At 41.2% G+C, this 21,793-nt stretch overlaps 2 protein-coding genes across 4 annotated transcripts in view; both read left to right on the top strand.

The window, feature by feature from the left end:
- The first annotated feature begins 5,470 nt into the window (after positions 1-5,470).
- On the top strand, positions 5,471-7,254 carry Rrs1 (ribosome biogenesis regulator 1 homolog). Its single transcript, XM_015485828.2, has one exon. It carries the CDS (start codon positions 5,601-5,603, stop codon positions 6,696-6,698), a length of 1,098 nt encoding a protein of 365 aa, XP_015341314.1. The 5' UTR covers positions 5,471-5,600; the 3' UTR covers positions 6,699-7,254.
- A 1,054-nt stretch (positions 7,255-8,308) lies between these two features.
- Positions 8,309-21,793, top strand: part of Adhfe1 (alcohol dehydrogenase iron containing 1) — a 32,099-nt gene continuing 18,614 nt past the window's right edge. Inside the window, exons 1-8 of one of the 3 annotated variants that reach the window (XM_015485826.2) lie at positions 8,309-8,441; positions 12,218-12,255; positions 13,997-14,043; positions 15,362-15,415; positions 15,593-15,747; positions 15,897-16,093; positions 18,001-18,078; positions 19,315-19,420. In XM_015485826.2, the coding sequence (XP_015341312.1) occupies positions 8,383-8,441; positions 12,218-12,255; positions 13,997-14,043; positions 15,362-15,415; positions 15,593-15,747; positions 15,897-16,093; positions 18,001-18,078; positions 19,315-19,420 (734 nt within the window). In that variant the 5' untranslated portion in view covers positions 8,309-8,382. Of the gene's footprint in view, positions 8,442-8,514; positions 8,564-12,217; positions 12,256-13,996; positions 14,044-15,361; positions 15,416-15,592; positions 15,748-15,896; positions 16,094-18,000; positions 18,079-19,314; positions 19,421-21,793 lie in introns of those variants that run through there. The other 2 variants (XM_015485827.2, XM_048782985.1) reach the window with 2 other exon arrangements.

Here is a 21,793-nt window from a genome sequence, read left to right as displayed (position 1 = left end):
AAACGCTCTCTACAGGTTCACTTTTGTTAATGAAAAATTTCACAATATTTGCTACCAAAATACAGTTGCTGACTTTTTGCTCTGCATCTCAAGTTTTTATTTCTGATGAGAACACCTTAAAGCTGTGGAGAAACAGCTAAAATGAAAAATAAGAGTGGGATTAGAAATACTGGGAAAACAAGCAGAAGAAGGATTATTATGACATGTATTTTTTTAAAAAAAGTTATTTGGGGCCAGATCATGAACATCCAAAGCCAAAAATAATTTTACTCTGTTAAGTAGAGAGGAGAGTTCGATTTGGACAGATGAATGAAAGATAAATCTTCAGGAATGTCCATAAAAGATGCAGGAAACTGTTAATATGCTCCTAGGATCGTTCCCAAGATATCAATCAAGGACCTGGCAGCAAACAGGTAAAAAAAATCAAGCTAGATATTTCAAGAAAGACAAACCAAGGAAATATTTACAAAGATGCAAACCCAATGTAAGGAAACCCATAAAGAACAGTGATGCTACAATGGCAGAGAACCAAAATCACCCTAGGTTACATGATAGGAACTGCGGCCTATTGATGCCACAAAAGCTTTTTGATGGCCTTCTGATGGCAATCTGCAGAGGACTGAGGGCATATGTGTACTGACCTAGCTCTCTTTGCACCTTCTGATCTGTCACTGCTTCCAGCTGGTCAAACTCAACTGGAAGCCAAGCGCAGCAAGCAGAGTGAAAAGAGGATCTGGAGAAGCAGATGGAAGAGATACAGAATAGGACACTGGTAAGGTCACTATTATGGCTCGGATACTAAATGTTCCCCAAAGATTCATGTTGAAGACTTGGTCCCCAATGCAGCAATGTTCAGAGGTAGGCTTTGAGGAAGTGATTGGATCATGAGGGCTTTAAACTGATCAATTAATTAATCCACTGAGGAATTCATGGTTTAGACATTTTAGTTGAATAAATTATTGAAAGGTGGCAGGAAATGCAGGAGGATCATTATATATTCCAAATAACTGTTGGAATTACTAGAGGAAGTTGAAAGGAGTGGGTCCTTGGTAGTATGCTCTTGGGACTTATCTATCTTGTTCCCAGCCTCTCTCTTTCTCTTTGTTTCCTGAGTGTCTTAAGGTGAATAGCATTTTTCTAGCATGCCTTTTTTTTCCCCCTTTTGGCAGTACTGGAATTGAACCTAGGGCCTCATATACACTAGACAAGCTTTCTATTGGTCTACCACTGAGCTGTATCCCCAGCCCTCTAACAAGATCTTCTTTCATAATGTTCTGCCTCACCTCAGAGCCAAAGAAGCATCCAACTATGGACTAAAATGTCTAAACCATGAAGCCAAAATAAATCTTTCCTCCTTTAAGTTGTTTATGTCAGGTATTTTGGTGACAGTGACAAAATGCTAACCAATTGGTCATGGCAGTGGGGCTGGAAAGGGTACAATATAGAGACAAACCTCACAGGACTTTGAACAGATTGGATTTGGAAACAGGAGATGTCAAGGCTGACTTCATCATTTCAAGCCCAAATTAGTTGAACAGAATGATGATAATATCAATTGAAACTGTTTCTACTAACAATCATATTCTCATTGTATTCCTCAAGCATCAAAGGCCTTCTATCAACATTTGTTGGGGGGGGGGGAACGATGAATGGATGGAGATAGAAGAAGTTAATTTGAGGGGAAATTATGTGTTATATAGTTTTATACATACTGAGTTTAGAGTATGGTGAAACAGTCTGGCAAGTGTTGGAAATTTCAGCCTAAACCTTTGAAAAGGAAAGCAATAAAAACATACTTTTAAGAACTATGTACCCACATACACACACACACACACACAAAAACTATATGCACAAAAGTGTCAGCTGAGACCATATGAATGGATGAAATGGCATAGAGAGCAGGTATAGAGAGAAAAGAAGTAAGATCTGATGACCACACTTGGGGTCTCTCTGAATTTATAGGACTAAATGAAGAAGAGAAATAAAGAGAAAAGACAATGTGTACCAACATTTTCCATACTATTAAAATATATTCACATGTATTTATACATCTCTGGTAGGCTTTCTTTTTCTTGACACTATATAGTCTTGCCTAAAATAAGTATGACAAAAATGCAAGCTAAAGACCACCACCCACCCACTTGTCTCAGTAAGATATTTTTGAGACTTCCACATCTCAGTCTTACTACTTTTACTCCACTCAAATCTAACAGAATGAACATTAACATTATTTTAATTAGAAAGCCTATAATATTTAGTTTTTCAATAGTAATATATTGAATACTGTTATATGCCCAGTGCTATATGGAAGTGAAAGTTAGTCTCCAGCCTTCAAGGAAATTAAAATCTATTTGGGCTCTAAAAAACTAGTGAACAAAAAACTATTAAAATTCAATTAAGAGGTGATCTGTATGATCCAGACCAAACAGCATTGCATCCATTAAGAAAGAAACAATCCCTGCTCTTTTTTCCTAATTCAGAAAACTGAAAGAGGAGCTAATCCTAACAGCTGTACTTTCTATTAAAAGTTCAATCACACTATATAGTAAATTTCTCTGTACCTATATTTTTTTTCCCATGTTTCAAAAGGTCTCAATTACTTTTATATCTAGTGCCTGGCACATGATCGCCATTCAATTAAATGTTCACTGGGTGAAATAATAAATCAGAGGCAAATCAAAGCCCAAAGTAGCAATATCTTTACTGTCTCCTAGGCAAATTCCCAAAGTTTTAAGGTTGAAAGTAGTTAATGTAATAACTGCTACGGTTCTCCAACATAATCCCCTCTTAAAAGGAAAATGAACCTTGCAAACCACACAATCTGTAGTGTCTCCAAAACTTGAAATTACATACTAATCACCTAGATTGATGAAGGTTCTGATAAATTACAGTTAGGAGGAGGCTTGAGATTCCACATTCAAACAAGCTTCCAGGTAATGCTATTTTTCTGGTCAGTGGACCGCACTTTTTTAGTATCAAAAGCTTGGATGGCATTGCAGAAGATATGTATGTAGTCTTAAAGCCAGAGTGAAGATCCTGCTCCCACATGTCCTAGTTGTATTACATAAGTCAACTCACTCCTTAAGCCTTCCTTTTTCATCAGTGGAAATAACAAGAGTTAGTAACAATATATAGTTAATGTTTATTGAGTTCTCACCATGTACCAAGAACTAACATGTCATACTTATGAATAGGGCTTAGGTTAAACAACCTGTCCAAGGAGAACTAGTAAATGGTAAACTGAGTTGGATTAACCCAAGAAACCTAATTTTTAAACACTATATGACACTGCATTGTTCACTGGCCATGATGAAGATTAAATAATAATTAATATTTAGCTAACTTTTATTGATTATTTATATTCCAGACCCTAGTCTAAGCCTCCCTTGGGGTGTATTTACCTATTTATCTTCATAATAGCCCTAGGATGTGATTACCATTAGTAGCCCCATCTTTTTTTGTTGTTGTTTTAATTAGTTATATATGACAGTAGAATGCATTTGACACATCATACATAAATGAAGTATAACTTCTTATTCTTCTGGTTGTACATGATGTAGAATTACACCAGTCATGTAGTCATATATGCACAAAGGGTAATAATGTCCAGTTCATTCTACTATCCTTCCTACCTCCGTACCCATCTCCTCCCTCTGTCTAAGCCAAAGTATCTCTATTCTTTCCTAGCTCGCCTCCGTTATTGTGAATTAGCATCTCCATATCAGAGAAAACATTCAGCCTTTGTATCTTTGGGATTGGCTTATTTCCCTTAACATGATATTCTCCAGCTCCATCCATTTACCTGCAAATGCCATATTTTGTTCTTCTTAAAGGCTGAGTAATATTCTATTGTGTACCTAGGTTGAGTCCATAGTTTAGCTATTGTGAGGTAAGCTGCTATAAACATTGATGTGGCTAATATTCCTATATTAAAGGTTTTTTAAAAGGCCTAACCAAGTTAAATAGCCTAGCCCAAGGTCAAACATTCTCATAGCCAGGAACTGGAACCAAGCAGAGTAACTGCAGAGCCGGGTGCTCTTTTGCCAGGAAAGCAACAGACTCTCTCGGAGCTCTGAGTCAACTCAGGGGTCTTATGAGGATGCCCTTAGGCCTGAGCCGAACCAACTCCATTTTAAAAACTCCAGTTTGAAACCTGCAGTCTCACCAGGCACACCCACAGAGTCCTCCAGCATGGCCTCAAACAAGTTATTTCCCCTCGCCCTGATAAACAGAGTGAAGCCCCTGGCAGGCTGTCCTCACCTGATGAGAGGGAAAGGCAATAAGATCAGGGTGGAGACCACCAGACCCCAGATGTTTCTGATCCCGCAGTAAATGATGTCACTGAGAAATCCAGTGGTAGCTGATAAGGATTGAAAGAGGGGTCAAAAGCCCCAAATTTTAGTATAAATAATAGAGCCAATGAAGAGGGATTCGGCCAGCTGAAACAAGGATGCACTGGAGCTGGAGAGCCTGATGAGGACCTGACATCCCATCACTTTTCATCGTTTCCTGAGCCTCTGCGTGATCCTCACCGCTCTCAAACTCTACCATCTCATCTGGACCTTAGTGAGAGCACAACTTCTCCCTAAGACCCTCTCCTCAATCAGTCTTCCACTCCTCACCAGGAAAAGCCTGCCTTGGTTCCAGACCTGATCACCGTGGTCTGAGTGAGTGTGCATCTGCTGGACTTAAAGCCTAAGGCTTAAGACTTAAACTTAGCATGCAGAGGGAATGTCTGTCATTAGCCTGTCATGATTAAGTGTGTTTTGCAGCGCTTAGAATTAATTAATCTAGAATTGTTTGCTGTGAATTATGTCTATTGCAATGCCTAGCATTAAGAATTGTGTTTTCTTGATTAAGAACCTATAGAGTGAAATTGTATTGAGTAATTTGAGTGAATAAAGCATTGAAAGGGGCAGAAGCAGGAGGACATTCTTTATTTCTCCCCTCCACTGCATACAGTCGCAATTTTGCCCCCTCCGGACAGGTCTACCCGCTGGGGTCGGTGCACACCTGCACCAGTTCAGGGCGGCGTAACTACCAGCCCCGCTCACTGGCAAAACAACCTTTATGTATATCTGTGGGATGTGTCTCTGCTCACATCCAGGACCCCGAAAACGGGTTATAACTATGGTGCAATGATTTGTCCCGTCCAAGAAGGGGTGATTAACTACATATCTTTGATTGAAATGTAAATACTTTAACACTCAGCGGACCAGTAACACACCTTATGCAGCCCCAGAAATTTGACCGGCCCGCGTCCCACTCCGACCGCCCCCGGGGACCGCCTCCTGCCTCGGCATCCTGGGAGTCGCAGTCCCAACCAGTTCCCGGAACTTGTAGTCCGGGATCGCGCCAGTTCCGCCTACATCTGGGTCCGAGCCAAAATGTCACTCTTCTAATCCTATCAGCTCTCCAACACCGCCCTCTGCCGGCCTTGGGTCGCCGGGATCACAAGCCCATAACCCGGAAGCGAACCTTTGTCTTCCGGGTTGAGCTTCCGGGCTTCCGCACGTGGTTGAGTTGCGGGGACCCCGGGCCCTGGTCTTGAGAAGTGACTTCAACTATTAACCTCAAAGCTAAGGGACCGATCCGGAGCCATGGAGGGCCAGAGCGTGGAGGCGCTGCTGGCAAAGGCGGAGCAGGAAGAGGCAGAGAAGTTGCAACGCATCACAGTGCACAAGGAGCTGGAGCTGGAATTTGACCTGGGTAACCTGCTGGCTTCCGACCGCAACCCCCCGACTGTGCTGCGGCAGGCGGGACCCACGCCGGAGGCCGAGCTGCGGGCCTTGGCACGGGACAATACGCAGCTGCTCATCAACCAGCTGTGGCAGCTGCCCACGGAGCGAGTGGAAGAGGCTCTGGTGGCCCGGCTGCCAGAGCCCACCACGCGCCTGCCGCGTGAGAAGCCGCTCCCACGGCCGCGGCCGCTTACACGCTGGCAGCAGTTCGCGCGCCTTAAGGGCATCCGTCCCAAGAAGAAAACCAATCTAGTGTGGGACGAGGTGAGCGGCCAGTGGCGGCGGCGCTGGGGTTACAAGCGCGCCCGGGATGACACCAAGGAATGGCTGATCGAGGTTCCCGGTAGCGCCGACCCCCTAGAAGACCAGTTCGCCAAGCGGATTCAGGCCAAGAAGGAACGCGTGGCCAAGAACGAGCTGAACCGGCTGCGTAATCTGGCCCGTGCGCACAAGATGCAGCTGCCCAGCGCGGCCGGCTTGCACCCTACCGGACACCAGAGTAAGGAGGAGCTGGGCCGCGCTATGCAAGTGGCCAAGATCTCCACCGCCTCTGTGGGGCGCTTCCAGGAGCGCCTCCCCAAGGAGAAGGCTCCTCGGGGTTCAGGCAAGAAGAGGAAGTTTCAGCCCCTTTTTGGGGACTTCGCAGCCGAGAAAAAGAACCAGTTGGAGCTCCTTCGAGTCATGAACAGCAAAAAGCCTCAGCTGGATGTGACGAGAGCCACCAACAAGCAGATGAGAGAAGAGGACCAGGAGGAGGCCGCCAAGAGGAGAAAAATGAGCCAGAAGGGCAAGAGAAAAGGGAACCGGCAGGGTCCTGGAGGCAAGAGGAAAGGCGGCCCGCCCAGCCAGAAGGGGAAGAGAAAAGGAAATTTGGGAGGCAAGATGCATTCCGGGCCACCTGGCTTGGGTGGCAAGAGAAAAGGTGGACAGCACCAAGGAGGAAAGAGGAGGAAGTAACACTTCATTCACCCTTGGACCTGTTCTGTAAAGAACGAACTGTATGCTAAATGTTAAGTTTTTAGTACTGTCGCAGGGCGGGACCACTGTCTTCATTGAGTTTGAGGTTGAAAGGACAAAATTGTCCTCCCCTCAAGAAAGTATGTAAGTGTTCGACTGTACAGATCAAAGTCTTTCCCACAAACGAGACCTTAGCTAGTGATGAAGGGTATATTTGAGGACACAAGGGTTAGAAAAATAATTTGGGCATTTTACTTTTGGGTTATGGGGTGAAGGAGAGTTGGTGACATTTCAGAGACTTATGGTAGATTAATTTATATATTTCAGCATTTGTTATTTTTGTAACAAGCTTCTATTATGCTCATCAGATCTGGGAGGGGAGAGGAAAGATGACATTTTCCTAAGTTGATTTAAAGAAACTGTTGTAGGGCTGGGGCTGTAGCTCAGTGGTAGAGCGCTCACCTAGCACACAGGAGGCACTGGGTTCAATCCTCAGCACCACATAAAAATAAATAAACTGTTGTGAAGGTAATTTAATAAATGTGTCTATCTAGCATTGCTTTAAACTTTTTGATTATTAGTAGAAGATATACTTGAAGACAGTGACCTAGATGTCCAGTACAGATTATTGTTTACTTTCTATAAAAACATAAAAGCAGTTATATTATACTAGTTTCGGCAAAGCTACTTTTATCAAAAAACTCAAAACTTATTTTGGTATAAAATATAGTAGCAAAAGTATGATAACTGATGGATGTCTCTTTGTAAGGATTGCTTGATATTTGTCAACCAGAACACATTGACATCTATACATGATAAACTTGGGGTACCCTACAAATAATTAACCTTGTTAATCCAGAAAATACTTGCCTTCCTCAACATTGATAACTCCAATTTTTTTTTAAGCTTGAATTCAAGTAGAGTCTGGGAAAGAGAAAAAATGACCCACAAAATCTATATTTGGAACATTACTATCTTTTGATTCATTTGTGAAGTTGGCCTGTGCTGGTTTGATTGGGAGGTGAAATAGTTAAAGCTGTCCAGGGTCATTATCTCCAGTTTTATTCTGATCTTAGTAAACTCATCTCTGAAAATCTCCTGAAAATGACAGTAGATCCAGAATGAGGGGCATTTTGGCTGCAAAAGCTAAAGGGTACAATTGCTCTTTTTAGTTTTAACTTTAAAATTATGGGATTTTGTTGCTTATTTGGGAATTTGTTTTTAAAGCTTTCTTGATTTAGCAGTAGGGTATGGCACTGGCCCCTGTAATTTAAGGGGGGAAAAGACCCTCGGGCTTACTTGCAAGATTCAAACTTGAAATCCAGATAATTTTAAAGAATTCAGAGTGGGAAAAGACCCAGTCCTCTCCCTTTCGCCCAGTCCCCAACATGTGAGAAAGCCTTTGGAGAGGAGAAACTTAAATCGGGACTCCAGACCCTGGCTAGCAGTTGTGGCATTGGGCAGTTTCAAAGGTGAATGGTGAGACTAAGGGCTGGAGCTTTCACGGTCCAGATTCTGACAACCCGCAGGAAAACGGTCCCAGGCCACTGCAGGCTGAAGCTTGGCCAGGTGACTTTGCAGGGCCGGTGGGCCGAGTGGGCGGGCGGGAGGAGGGCCACGACCCGGATTGGCAGGCAGCTGGGGCGGAGCGGCGCTGGGGAACCAAGAAGACGTTCTAGCAGCCATGGCCGCCGCTTCCCGGGCCCGGGTCGCGCACTTGCTGAGGCAACTGCAGCGCGCAGCGTGAGTGCAAGGCCACCGAGCGGGCGGGCAGGGGCCTGAGGATGCCGTGCAGTTTCCGGCCTAAGATCTGCCTGGGCTCTCGCAGTGTTTTTCCAGTTGCTTTCAAGAATGTAGGGAAGCAGGTACCGCGGTGCTCCGGGGCACAACTGCGTTGCACATGCAATCTTGCACCATGCAATGTGGCAGGTTTTACTCAGTTTATCTACCAATAAGAAAACTGAGGCTCAGGGAAAATAAGGCCTCGTCCCACATTGTAGCAGGCAATGCGTAGTGGCAGGGGTCACAGTGACCACGATAAATTCATATGCCAAATTGATAACTTATTAATTGGGTGATGTTACATCTATGTATATTTAGGTTCTAGGAATAGACAATGGGGCAATTTAAAGTCTAGTGGGGCCCATAAGGGTACAGATACTGGGAGAGAGGACAGACTGAGAACTGGCCTACCACAGATCACAGCAGAAAGGGTGTACAAGGGAAGAAACCACACGGAGTTACACTTCCTAGCATATACAGGGAGTCTGGGTGATAAATGTTATGACAAGTCTGACTCCCAGTCCAGAAATGCCAGGTATATAATAGTTGCTTGATAAATAGTGTTGAACATACAAGTGCACCTCTGGGCCTGGGAGAACATGAGAAGTTTGAACTAACAAGTAGAGATAAATGGAGGGGAAAGGAGACAGACTAGAGAGGAATTTCAGGCAGATGGAAGGGCAACACCAGAGACCAAGAGATGCAGTTCCAGGATCCAGAAGTAAAGTCTGGTCATACCCTTGTAGGAAGAAGTGAGAATGAAGAAAACAGATGATGAAATACCACCAAAAAAAAATAGCTGACACTGGGCCCTTACCATTGGGGCAAGGCACTGTCCACAAACTTTGCATGTACTATTAATAGCAGTAACTCTAACCCTTAAAACAACCCTATGGCATACTGTATTATTAGCCTCTACTGTAGACAAAGAAATAAAGGCATGAAGACTAATAATTTGTCCAGTGTCACAGAGCTAATTTGAATCCAGATGTTGTGGTTTCATAGGGCCTTATTCTCAGGCCTATGCAAAAGAATACAAATTGTGTTCTGTAGATAACAGCTACTAAAACAATATTTCTAACCCTGAAATATTAATACCTTGAGATGCCCCATGGTAAAAGAATTCCATGACCAAGTAAGACTGGAAAAACCACTGACTGCTGTTTGCCCTCTTGGAGACTCAGAATATACATTAGTATGTAAAGGGCTCTGAGAAATCCTGTAAGAAGCAAGGGAGGTGGTGTTTAGCTGTGTTAAAATTCTTTGTTCTAAATCTATATCATCATGCAACTCTTTTATCACACACCATTCATACCCCTTGGAACCAGTGTCATGCAGAATATGTTTTTGGAGTGGTTGCATGAGAAAGGAGTGTGGCATGAGTAGAATCATGTCAGCATATTCTGGTGGCAGTGTGCAGTGGAAAGGGAAGACAAGGTGTGTACTGAGATTTGACAAGAACTCTAATAGGGAAGAAGGCTCAGTACTGCAGCTCACATAGAAAGGGAGTTTACCTGAAACCTGGAGCCTTACAGAAAGATGAGACTGATGAAAAAGTACAAAAGTTATCCAGAAAGAGGAAAGTTATGTTCCAGGCAGGGAAATTAAAAGGGCAACGTTCTGGAAGGGGAACAGAGAAAGAGATGTGGTTCATTCAAGGAAAAGAATGAAGTTAATTTTCCAGAAGCTAAAACCCAGAGGTAGAGAAAGATGAGGTTCTAAGCTGAAGAGGTCAATGGGGCCATTCAAGTAGACCAGGTCTGAACTTCACCTGCCATGGAAGTAGCTTTAAACAAGAGAGTGACATTAAAAATGTGTCCCTGACTGACCACATCGTGGGAAACAAAGGTGACAAAGATGCAGCTATGAGAAGCCAGTTAGGAAGTTAGTAGAAATATGGATGAGACATGACAACCCAACCAGAATGGTAAGGACCCTGAGAAAAGTGGGTGGATTCAGGTGGAGATATTGATATTTGAGGCCTTGATGTGTGACAGGTAGTCTATATAGATAGAGTAAGGGAGAAGGAAGGGTCAGAATGGCTGAAGGCAGCCTAGGATCCAACCCAGCATTGAAGGAATGGGTAGAGTGGAGAAGGAGCCAGAGAAAACACAATGAGAAGAAACCCAGGTGAGAAGGGGGTCCTGGAAGCCAAGGAAAGAGTTTCACCTACCCAAGGAGAGCCGGGGGTGGCTCACAGCATTCAGTGATGCTAGCACAAATGCTAGGAGGTCTGAGGATCTAGTCTGAAAGCCAGGACTTGCTCCTGCAGCAGCCTGATTTCTGGAGCCAAGGAATGTGCTAGAGCCAAGAAAATGGAGCCAGCAAATGTAAGCCAGTCGGGGAGAGCCAGAGGGTGAGCAAGCCTGAGAGTTTCAGGCATGAAACTCTTTAAGTATGATGAGAAGAACCCAGTGAGGCTGGGAGCACCGGGAAATACAATACACAACAGATGGAAGTTCCCAGAAGGAAAGAGGGGACAGGACAGGAACCTCAAGTAAGGAGTATAAACAATAAATCGAGATATTGTCGAGCTTGAAAGAAAAGGGGATAGGAGAGAGGAAGCGCGTGGTCCCGGGAGCTGTCGCGTTGGAAAGCTCTGGGTGTGGATATTTTTCTTCCCTTTCTTTTGCTGTTCTTGTCTTTGAAGGGTTTAACGCATGACATGTTCTGAAAAGTAAAACTCAACTGTCAGAGCGGTCCTCGGCCTGGCCTGCTTTCCTATCCCCCGCTAGGTGGCAGCCTTGACTTAAGATGTCTAACTCGCTTCCAGTGTCTATTTTGACTTCACAATTCTCAGGAAGTTTTGAGAGCCTGAGGACCATTGAAATCCAACCTTTCCCTTCCTCCATCGTTTTTCCTCTCGGATGTTTTAATTCCAAATTTGAATTTTGGCGGGGTGGGAGGAGGAGGAAGAGGTCATGCACCCAAGTATCTACTGGGAGCTCACTATAACCCTGTCCCACGGGCTATAAAAATAAACAAAACCCAGCAGGAGAAAGAAGCCAGCGAAGGAACCGTGCAAGACAGGGAAAGGAGGGAAAGTTTCCAAAAAGGAGGACATGGAAAATCTGCAGAGAAGCCGACTGAGGAGTGAGAAGAGATGATGGGTTTAGGGGAGCACGACGCACCCAAGACCCAGACAAATGCATAGAACCTGAAGCTGCAACTGGGCAAAGAGTGGGGACACCAAGAGGTGACAAGGACGCCTGTGGGTCCTGGGAGAGCAAAGAGTTGGCACGGGTCCAGGGCCTGTTTGAAGAAAAACTTTAAACAGCTTGAAGACAGGAAAGTTCCATCGTGGTGGGTGGGTGGTGGGGGGAGCAAGAAGAGGAGCACATGAACCCTAGATGGATTTTATCAAAGCTCCAAACTTATATGAGCTGAGAGCTTGAAGGGAAACTGAGGACCCCACTTTAGATCTCGCATACTCCCGGAATGCTTATCTCAGCTGCTTGTAGGCTGCTAGAATAGCTAAATTTAAAAAAAAAAAAAAATCTTTTACATATATATATATATATATAATGTAAAAATAAAATATGTGCTGAGAATCTTCCAACTCTAGAAAGACTCTGGATTGACTGTGCATCCTGATCACTGGATTGTTTGTTTCCTATTGTAAAATACCTGCCAATAATTACCAGCCTGATTATCTCTTAGGATTATAATGCAATGTGAGAATTACTTTAAGTATTCTTATTTGTTGGTTTTCAAGTTACTGTTTTTCTTTTCCCTAGATGCAAGTGTCCAGCACATTCTCATACTTACTCCCAAGGTAATACATTTTGTGTTTTTACACTAGCCACAACTTTGGTTTCTACAGTTGGCATTTATAGTACATTTGGGCCACGTATAAAGACAGGAAATCAAGGAGTGTGTGAGAGAGGAAAGCTGATAAAAACAACCATTTCTCTATTTAATATATATCTCCAGCTATGGAGAGGAGCTGATTGTATGCTACTGATGATGATATTGGCCTGAATATAGGTTCGATGATATTTAAATAGATAAAATATTTGTCAGTGCTAAAAATTCACTGATAGGATTTTAAGAATGTCTAGGTTTGGGCTGGGGATCAGGCACGGTGGTGGAGTTGCTTGCCTAGCATACACTAGACCCTGGATTGGATCCCTAGCACTGAAAATTTTGAAAAGAACGTCGAGTCATCAAACAGAATAAATCAAGATGAAGCCTTGGTAAGGTTGTAAGACATCTCTAAAAGAAGAAGCCTAAAAAATAAGGTGGTTCCTAGAAGGAAAAATCTTATTTATATCCATTTAAAAATGACATTCTACTTCTTAAAAATTAAAAATAATGATAAAAGTTTTCAGTTCCCACCAATGTCTTAATCCTTACCAAACTCCATTGTCCACAGAGCAGCAGGAAGCTGACCATAGTTTCAGCCTGTCCTCAGAGTGTCACATGAATTACTGACACAAAAACTAATTTTGCCTCTTGGAAGAAAAGGTCAAATCTAAACAACTGAGGGTGGGGTGGGGAGGTTAGGACAGACCAAGGCCTTTTTTCCTGCCTGAGGCATGGCTTACCTTTCAGCCACCAGGCCTTCTAATACCATGAGGCCCCTGTGAGGCAGAGGCATGCTAGTCTATGAGGCCTTTGGGAGCTTAGGCAGACTTTGGCTTCAAGCTGTTTGCTCTAATCCTTGGTTTTAACAAAGAATTAGTCATTTGCTATTTTAGGAATAAAATCAATAACTTAGAGAAAAATAATCTCAACAGTTATCTAGGACCCAAATTATTGTTTTACCTAAACTTTAGTAACAGGAATAATAGTAATAATAATTTCTTTAAAGTCTATAAGGAGCAAAGATATTTAAATTTTGATAAGGGTGTCTTTGCCCTAAGGGAGCCAATATTAAGATTGTTATCTGGTTCTGGGGTCTTTAAAAAAAAAAAAAGTGAAAATTATTGTGTAAACTTTTATTTATTGACCAGGACTGATATAAACAAATAAAGATAAAACTCATGATGAGGCTTGATGGGACTCTCCTGTTGTTCCAATATCACAGAAAAATTTGTATTTGCTTTAATGAAAACTTGATGTTAGCAAATAAATATCAGTTTATAATTTTTTAATTAAATTTTATCAAGGAAACTAGAAAATTTTAATATAAATAAGCTTAAGACATATATTACTTTGATGTTATATTTGTGAAAAAAATTATAATTCAAACAAATTATTACAATGGCTGTAATAGACTTACTTATAGTTGTTCTCAGAGAATTTTTTTTATATACTATGTTTTCAAATATTTTTTTAAATTTCAGTGAGGAAATTTTAACTCTCTTTATTTTCACACAATCAGCATCAAGTTAACATTAAATTCTATCTTAATATATAGATATTAATTTAATTTGATATGCAAACATGAAACCTGATATATTGTAGGCAAGACTTCAAGGAAGATGCTAATGTTCACTGCTAGGTTATTCTGTCAAAAAATATTTATGCTTTATTTTTGAGGCCTACTCTGATACCTATTTCTATATTTTCAGCTCCTGGATTTTCATCTTCTGAGAAAACAACAGATTATGCCTTTGAGGTAGATTTTATCAACCCATTCTTTCTTTTATGAATGACCTGGAAAAAATACAACTGTAGTGTTTTGTTAACATATTAGCATTTCATTTGAAATCTCTTATTAATTGATGTTCCATAATCGCTATTTGATCAAGCCCTATTTAGCAAAGCACCTTGTAAGGATAACCGAATATAATTCTTCTGAGACATAGTAATGTCTGAAATTCTGTCTTCTATATAGCCATTAAAATAGAATAAGGGTTGGGAATTAGCTCAGTGGTGGAGCACTTGCCTAGTGCATCAGGCCCTGGGTTTGATCCCCAGACCACATAAATAAAAAAATAAATACTCCCCATTCTACACATTCTCTGAATCATATATACTATCTGTTAAATCTTTTGTAGTTATAATAATCCTCAAAGAAGTCAAAGTAATTTGTTGAAACAAGAATAAAGGAATGATTAACTTGAGTGCATTTTTATCACATTGTACATAATTACTTGTAAGTTTTTGTTTAGTCCCTCCCTCCTCCTAATGCAGAAGTCATAAATTGAAATATCACCAGATGCTCACAGAGCACAAACCCTATGAAAAGGTCTCCACTCAACCCAACAAGTTTTCTGCCCCCTGAGGATATAGCTCCAGTGTTACCAGATTATTCAAGAGAGATAGAAACTGAGGTGGTCAAATTGGATCTTTTTAATACTGATTTTAACAATTATTAGCCAATTTTTAAAAAGAAAGAGAAGAAAAAATTTAAATATAACATGGATCAAATAAAACATCTTTGGGCCAAAAATGACCCATTATTCATTAGTATGAACACTCTTTTATTACCTGTAAACTTTGAGACCATGTTTCTCTTACTCATAGTTGTGTTACATGAACCTAGCACAGTGCCTGGAACATAGCACACAATAATGCTGGTTGAGTGGGAAGATAGTTGGATACATACAGATATATGTGTGCATAGAAGAGTGGATGGAAGAATGGATAGATGGATGAAGGAGCAAAAAAATATACACAGGAGTTAATATTTAAATGGGAAAGTAAGAAATTAGAGTGTTAATTTAGATGTGGAGGTTGGGGAAGGCAGACATTTGAAGCTGAAGGAAAAATTGCAAGTTTATGATGATCTTGGGAAAACTCAAATATATAATTACAATTTGTTTGGAGCCAAGGTTCCCTTAAAGAAGTGTGAGGCCATATGACCTAGGAGTACATACTAAGAAATATATACTTCATTCGATAAGTAAGGAGGAACATTTCAGGTTTTCAGAAATAGAGTGGCCAACTCTCTGTTATAATCTACAGCCAAAATCTTTTTTTCTTTGTTTTAGATGGCTGTTTCCAATATTAGATACGGAGCAGGAGTTACAAAAGAAGTAGGCATGGCAAGTATTTGGGATACCTATAATCTTTTACGGTAAATGTTACATATCTTGTAAAACAAGGGCTAATGGACAAACATGTCCTTTATGTTTAAAGATGTACAATGTTAAGTTTGCCCAAAGAGCCTATTATAGTTACAGTGCAATCAAACCTAACTTTTTTTTTTTTTTTAACTGTAGGATCTGCAGAACATGGGAGCTAAAAATGTTTGCCTGATGACAGACAAAAACCTCTCCCAGCTCCCTCCAGTACAAGTAGTTATGGATTCCTTAGTGAAGAATGGCATCAACTTTAAGGTTTATGAGGATGTGAGGGTGGAACCAACAGATACAAGGTAAATTTGTAGAGTTGTTGTTATTTACTTACTTTACGCATAAGCCATCACTGTTGGTGAAAACTTGCCCAAGGCCTTATTTAATGGCATGAGAATGATTTTCAAAAAAAAAAAAATATAACAGTGATTTCTGTTTCCACTTCTCCAAGCTTCAAGGATGCAATTGAGTTTGCCAGAAAGGGATCATTTGATGCCTATGTCGCTGTGGGTGGTGGCTCCACCATAGACACCTGCAAAGCTGCCAATCTATATGCCTCCAGCCCTCACTCAGAGTTCCTTGATTATGTCAACGCCCCTATTGGGAAAGGCAAGCCGGTGTCTGAGCCTCTTAAGCCTCTGATTGCAGGTAAAAATGTTGGCTAGTTTGCTTCATTTTTACAATTGGCAAAAGGACTTAGAAAAGATGCCAGCTAGTAATTTTAGGGTTTATGTTTCTAAAAGTTTCTGATCTGTTCCTTTCAAATCAATGCTTCATTTGGACAAAAAATTAAAAAACAGATGGCAGTTCATTCATTTTGAAAATTCTGATCTTCATTATTGCACAGATAGAGACAATTTGGGTCAGTGGGAGGAAGTTTGCAGATTTAGGCTATGAAGTCACTATGCGGAGGAGGGGAAAGGTCTTCATTGACATTTGATTAGATCCCTCTGTTGGCAGGCTTGTCCTCTAAACCCATCTGTTTTGTCCCATTTTGCCAGCCACCGTGGAGTTTAAGAAGAACATTTGCTGTTATTTTTTTCAGTGACTCAATCCTTTCTTCCACATAATGGCTCTTCAGCTGACCTCAGGCTTTGTCTCTTCCCAGGGACATGTGGCCAGCATGTCCACATCATTCTGGATGACATCTGCTCCATGGCTTCTCAGGGCACAAACACACAAATCTGAAGCAAAAAAAAAGTGTGTGTTCCACAGAAGACCTTGAGATTTTCCAGTCTTTTCTTCCCTCCCATCTTTATGGCTGTTGGCATATTACTATTTAAAGTTTTATAGCTAAATGCACTAACTGGTAACTGAGAAATGTCCTCAGTTCAAGTTTTGTCCTCTGTTCTCTCCCTCTCCTGACCCTATTGTGAACAGTCCCTGTGATGGGACACGAGGGAGTCAGTGGCAGATGAACTGCATTGATAGGAATGAGGAACCAGCAGGGAGCAGCATAATTGGGGTCTGGCAAATGGAACCCTCTAGTGAAACTGTGTCAGCATCACACAGAGGGGTGATTAGTAAAGTTTAGAAACTTGACAGAACTACAAAACCATGAAGCCCAGCAAAGGCAGAGCGTTCCTGTGCTTGCTGCCAACAGGGAATAAAGATGTCTTTTAGAGACAGCAAATATGAGTGTTCTTACAGAGGTACAGTGCAGCCTGCATTTGAATACCCAGCTGCAGCTGCTTGAGGAACTGGTGCTGGAGGAACCCAAGGTTCCCAGGGCAGATCGCTGTTAATACAGACAGACATCACACACAAATGATTAGCACACATGCATGTTAGTGCAGACAAAGACATCATCATGCATGCACAGATACACAGAAACACTCATGCATGTCACTGCAGGCAGACACCATATATATTAAGTACTCTTGTTTGTACAGATATAGACAGGATACATATTAAACATTCATGCGGGCTAACCATACATGCATTTTTTATTTTTATTTTTTAGTTGTAGTTGAACATAATACCTTTATTTTATTTTTATGTGGTGCTGACGATCAAACCCAGAGCCTCGCACATGCTAGGCAAGCACTTCACTGCTGAGCCACAACTCTAGCCCCCATACATGCATTTTAATGCATGAAATGCATAATATACATCATGTCTGTATATTCACACAAACACAGAGGTCACACAAGCATATTAGATACACATGTTAGTAATTTTAGGGTTTATGTTTCTAAAACATGCATATTAACATGCATGTTAATACAGACACAGACACTTGCTTTAAACACACACTCATGCAGCAGGCACAGACATGATACATGTTAAACATGTATGTGCAGTAATACAGACATCAACATACTTGTTAAACATATACAGTACAGATACACATCCCATACGTGCCTGTCAATGCAGGCACAGACATCATGCATATTAAGCTGACATACATGTTATATAAATACAGATATCAAGCAAGCAGCAGTGTCAGCAAAGCTTCCTTCTCTAACTTGCTTCTTTATTTCTAAGGCTGAATTAAATATTTCCACTGATCTTTATTTAGGTGCTTTATTAAAAATAATATTATTTTGTTCAAGTTCCAACTACCTCAGGAACCGGGAGTGAAACTACTGGGGTTGCCATTTTTGACTATGAATGCTTGAAAGTAAAAACTGGTAAGAATTTTGACCATAATTCTTTTAATGAATTCTCTCTTTCAGCCCCAGTTCCTTTTCTTTCATCCCACTATTTAGAAACCAAGGAGTTGTGGAGTTAAGGAAAGAATATATGCATATACACATTTTTTTTCTAAGTACATATAAAAAATAAATTTGTTTTTTGAGAATTACCTACAAAAGCATATTGAGATGCCCTGGGTCTTACTTGACCTTTTATCTGCTCATGTTAGTGACTATGTTTCAATAATAAGTGGGTGTTCCCTTTCTGTTATCTTTTTTTTTTTTTTTTTTACATTTTAAATCAATTTTATTGCAATGCAATTTTTATATAATACAGTCCACACATTTATGTTTCTGGCTTGGTGAGTTTTGACAAATATACATGCCATGTTACCCACCACAACCCTGATCAAGATATTAGACATTGTCATTACTCCAGAAAGTTGCCTTAGGTCCGTTGTGGCTTGTCCCTCCTACCCTGTTTCCAAGTCACCTCTGCTCTGTTTTTGTCTTAATGATTTTCATCCCATCTTCTTAATTTGTCCTTGACTCTGGGCTAATGTGTTAGGAGTGCCTCTCTCCTTGAATCTGGTTCAGTTTCCTGCTTCCAGGCCTTTGCAGCAAAATAAGTTGACATTCAATTGCAAACTTAGGGTAACTTACCCTTTGACATTGTTAAAGATAACAATAATTGCCAACACTTAGTTCTGAAATTTACATTATATTATCCCATTTGATCTCTGCAAGAGCTCTGAGAGGGATAGAGGTCTATGTTATTTTAGTCTCATTGTATAGAGAACTAAGAAAGGTTAAGTGACTTGCCCAAAGACACAGAGTTGTAAAGCAAACATCATTGGTCTGCTAGTAAACCAGTTCTCTGCAATTTAACAATAAACAAATAAAACATGATTTGTAGTGTTAACCAATTTCAGTGATGTAAATATTTCTAGCCCGGCCAGTGATGTCACTCTTCCAGGAACTGGGATGAGGTGTGTGCACTTGGCTCCTGGAACACAGTAGGAGCAGCGCTACCCCATTATTGAAAAAAAAAAAAAAAGTTTCTGATTCCAAATATTTCTACCAAATATTTCTACTGCTCCTTGCTATCTCCCTACATGAGAATGAACCTTTTCTCATACTGTTTTTAGAGAATGTATCATCCTAAAGTTATTTAGTTTTTTTTTTTTTAGATGGTGCCCAAGCCTTTCACCTTAATTAAAAATCCTATTTTAGGCATTGCTTCACGAGCCATCAAACCCACACTGGGACTCATTGACCCTCTGCACACCCTCCACATGCCCAGCCAGGTGGTCGCCAACAGTGGCTTCGATGTGCTCTGGTAGGTACTGGTGCCACCTGCAGGGACATTTTTTTTTTCCCACCATACTTTTATTGATGTATTACAGTTGTACACAGTGATGGGATTTGTTGTTCCATATGCGTACATGCACACAGTATGACCATATAATTTGGCTATTATCATTTCCTTTCCCTCTCCTCCTCTAGGGGACTTTCCTAGTCCCAGGTCTGTGGACAGTATTTTATTGCCTAAGTGCCCATTTGCAGATGCCTCTTGCATTGGCTATCATTATCCCCTTTCCTAGATGACAGTATTGATGGTAAAGGTGATCACTAGGTGTGCTGGTGTGAGCTACAAATCTGCTGTCCCCAGTTATCAGCTGTTTGTCTGCTTGGAGAGCTTGTTTTTTAATTACACATGAGCACCGTTTGGAGCCCTTGCTGGCCCTTTCCTCTTCTCTCAATTACAACTGGCCACTCATCCTTTACTGCTCCCCTGGGTGGCCGGTTCATTGCTTCTGAGATACCATCTCTTCACTTGCCTGTATCCACACTGTATTGTGAGTTTGGTGAGGACAGGGCCATCTTACTCTCTTCTCTAGGTATTCCCAGGGCACAGTGATGATTACATGACAGGTATTAAATTGTTTGCTGTTAAATGACAATTACACAAAACATTGTTAGGATCCATGCTAGGTCTATCCATGTCCCTAGTCTGCTTTTCCCACTATATTCTGCTGCCTACCAAGAGACTATAAGAAATTGTATCCAATTCTATTCTAGTCAATATTGTCAGAACTTTGATGAGTTGTCTCCTATTTACTTAGGAATAAGGGAAATAAGATTGTTTTCCTTAACTATGAAATGCATAATAAATACATCATGGCCCAAAGCAGTCAGCTTTAAAGGAATAACTCACAGGCCCAAAGACTTCACTATGAACCAATGCAGAAAGCAGAATAGAAGGAAGGAGAATGAGGGTAGTTGCTTGTGTTAGTCAATCATCTGTCACTATAACAAAGTGCTTGAGATAGTCAATTTTAAAAGAGATAAGGTTTATTTTGGCTTACCGATTCCAAGATTTTAGTCCATAATCACTTGGTCCTGTTGCTTTGGGCCTGTGGCTACACAGTACATGATGGTGGTAGTGCACAACAGAGAAGGCTTGTTCTCCAAATGGCAGCCAGGAAGCAAAGAGAGGAAGTAGATGAGATCCCAATCTCCTTCAAGGGCATGCCCCTAATGATTTAACTCCCTTCCAATAAGCCCCATCTCTTAAAGATTCTACCACCTTTCAATAAGGCCAAAAGCTGGAGACCAAGTCTTCAATACACGGGCCACTGAGGAACATTAGAGATCCAAACCATAATGCTGCTCATCTGAACAAGAAACATTTGGCCCAAGGAATCTTCCCCTAAGACCCCGGGGATACAGCTATGCATTAAACCTTGAGGATAATACCCCTTGAGAGGACTTGTGGGGCCTCTGATCATAAATCAACCATCACAAGGCTTGTCTAAAGGGAAAGAAGGGGTAGGAGACTCAGATGTCTGTCCCCTTCAGAAGTGCCATTTCTCATTGTGAATCAGTAATGTGACTTCCAGGTTTCACACAAAGTTTCTGGGAGTTTGGCTTGGTTAGGGAATCTGCTCCTGAGAAACAGGGATTCAGATTCTTGGATTCAGAATCTAAATGCAAGTGAGGCATGCTGTGAGGTCCCTGTTAGAGTTCGGGCCCTGGTGGACTCACCACTAACCCATGGGTATATGTCATTCTTGCATTTCTCACACATCCCCTACTTAGAATCACATGACATCCATCTAGTCACTGAATTTTTTTTTTTTAATTTCTAGCACTTTATTCAAAAGAGTTCTCTGCTTCTCACATTAAAAAAAGAGTAAACCCTCATAACACTGAAACTATCATTCATGGAAAACATAGTTCATGTTACATGGTATCCCAGCATCATTGATCTAGATGGCTTTGTCTTATGTCCTCTTCTGCAATAAGGAGCTAGACTTCAGGGCAAGCCAGCAGGTAAAGTAGTTCTGAAGTCTAGTTCTTAAAATAGCCAATCCTGAGTTTGAAACACATAAGAAAAAATAATCAGATTTTTCAAACCAGCAATTAATAATAATAGTTAATAATAAGTTTCAGAATATTCCAGGCCTATTCTAAGGGCTTTATAAAGGTCAACTCATTTAGTTTTCACAGCTGCCCTGTGAAGCGGTACTATTATTTATCCATGTCACAGGAAGGGTAGTGCCTCACACCTGGTCTATAGCAGGAAGATCTGGTGCCAGGATTTACAGCTGCACCGCTGACCCAAACCCTACTACACTGTACTCTTTATTCTCATTCATTCTCTCTCTCTCTCTCTCTCTCTCTCTCTCTCTCTCTCTCTCTCTCTCTC

The sequence above is a fragment of the Marmota marmota genome, unplaced genomic scaffold, assembly GCF_001458135.2.
Source record: "Marmota marmota marmota unplaced genomic scaffold, marMar, whole genome shotgun sequence".
In the NCBI taxonomy this organism is placed as follows: Eukaryota; Metazoa; Chordata; class Mammalia; order Rodentia; family Sciuridae; genus Marmota; species Marmota marmota.
The sequence above is the reverse complement of the archived record's forward strand: the minus strand, read 5'-3'. Positions and strand labels throughout refer to the sequence as shown.

Excerpts from the sequence above, each read along its gene's own strand:
- Rrs1 (XM_015485828.2), top strand. The coding sequence starts at position 5,601 with ATGGAGGGCCAGAGCGTGGAGGCGCTGCTGGCAAAGGCGGAGCAGGAA.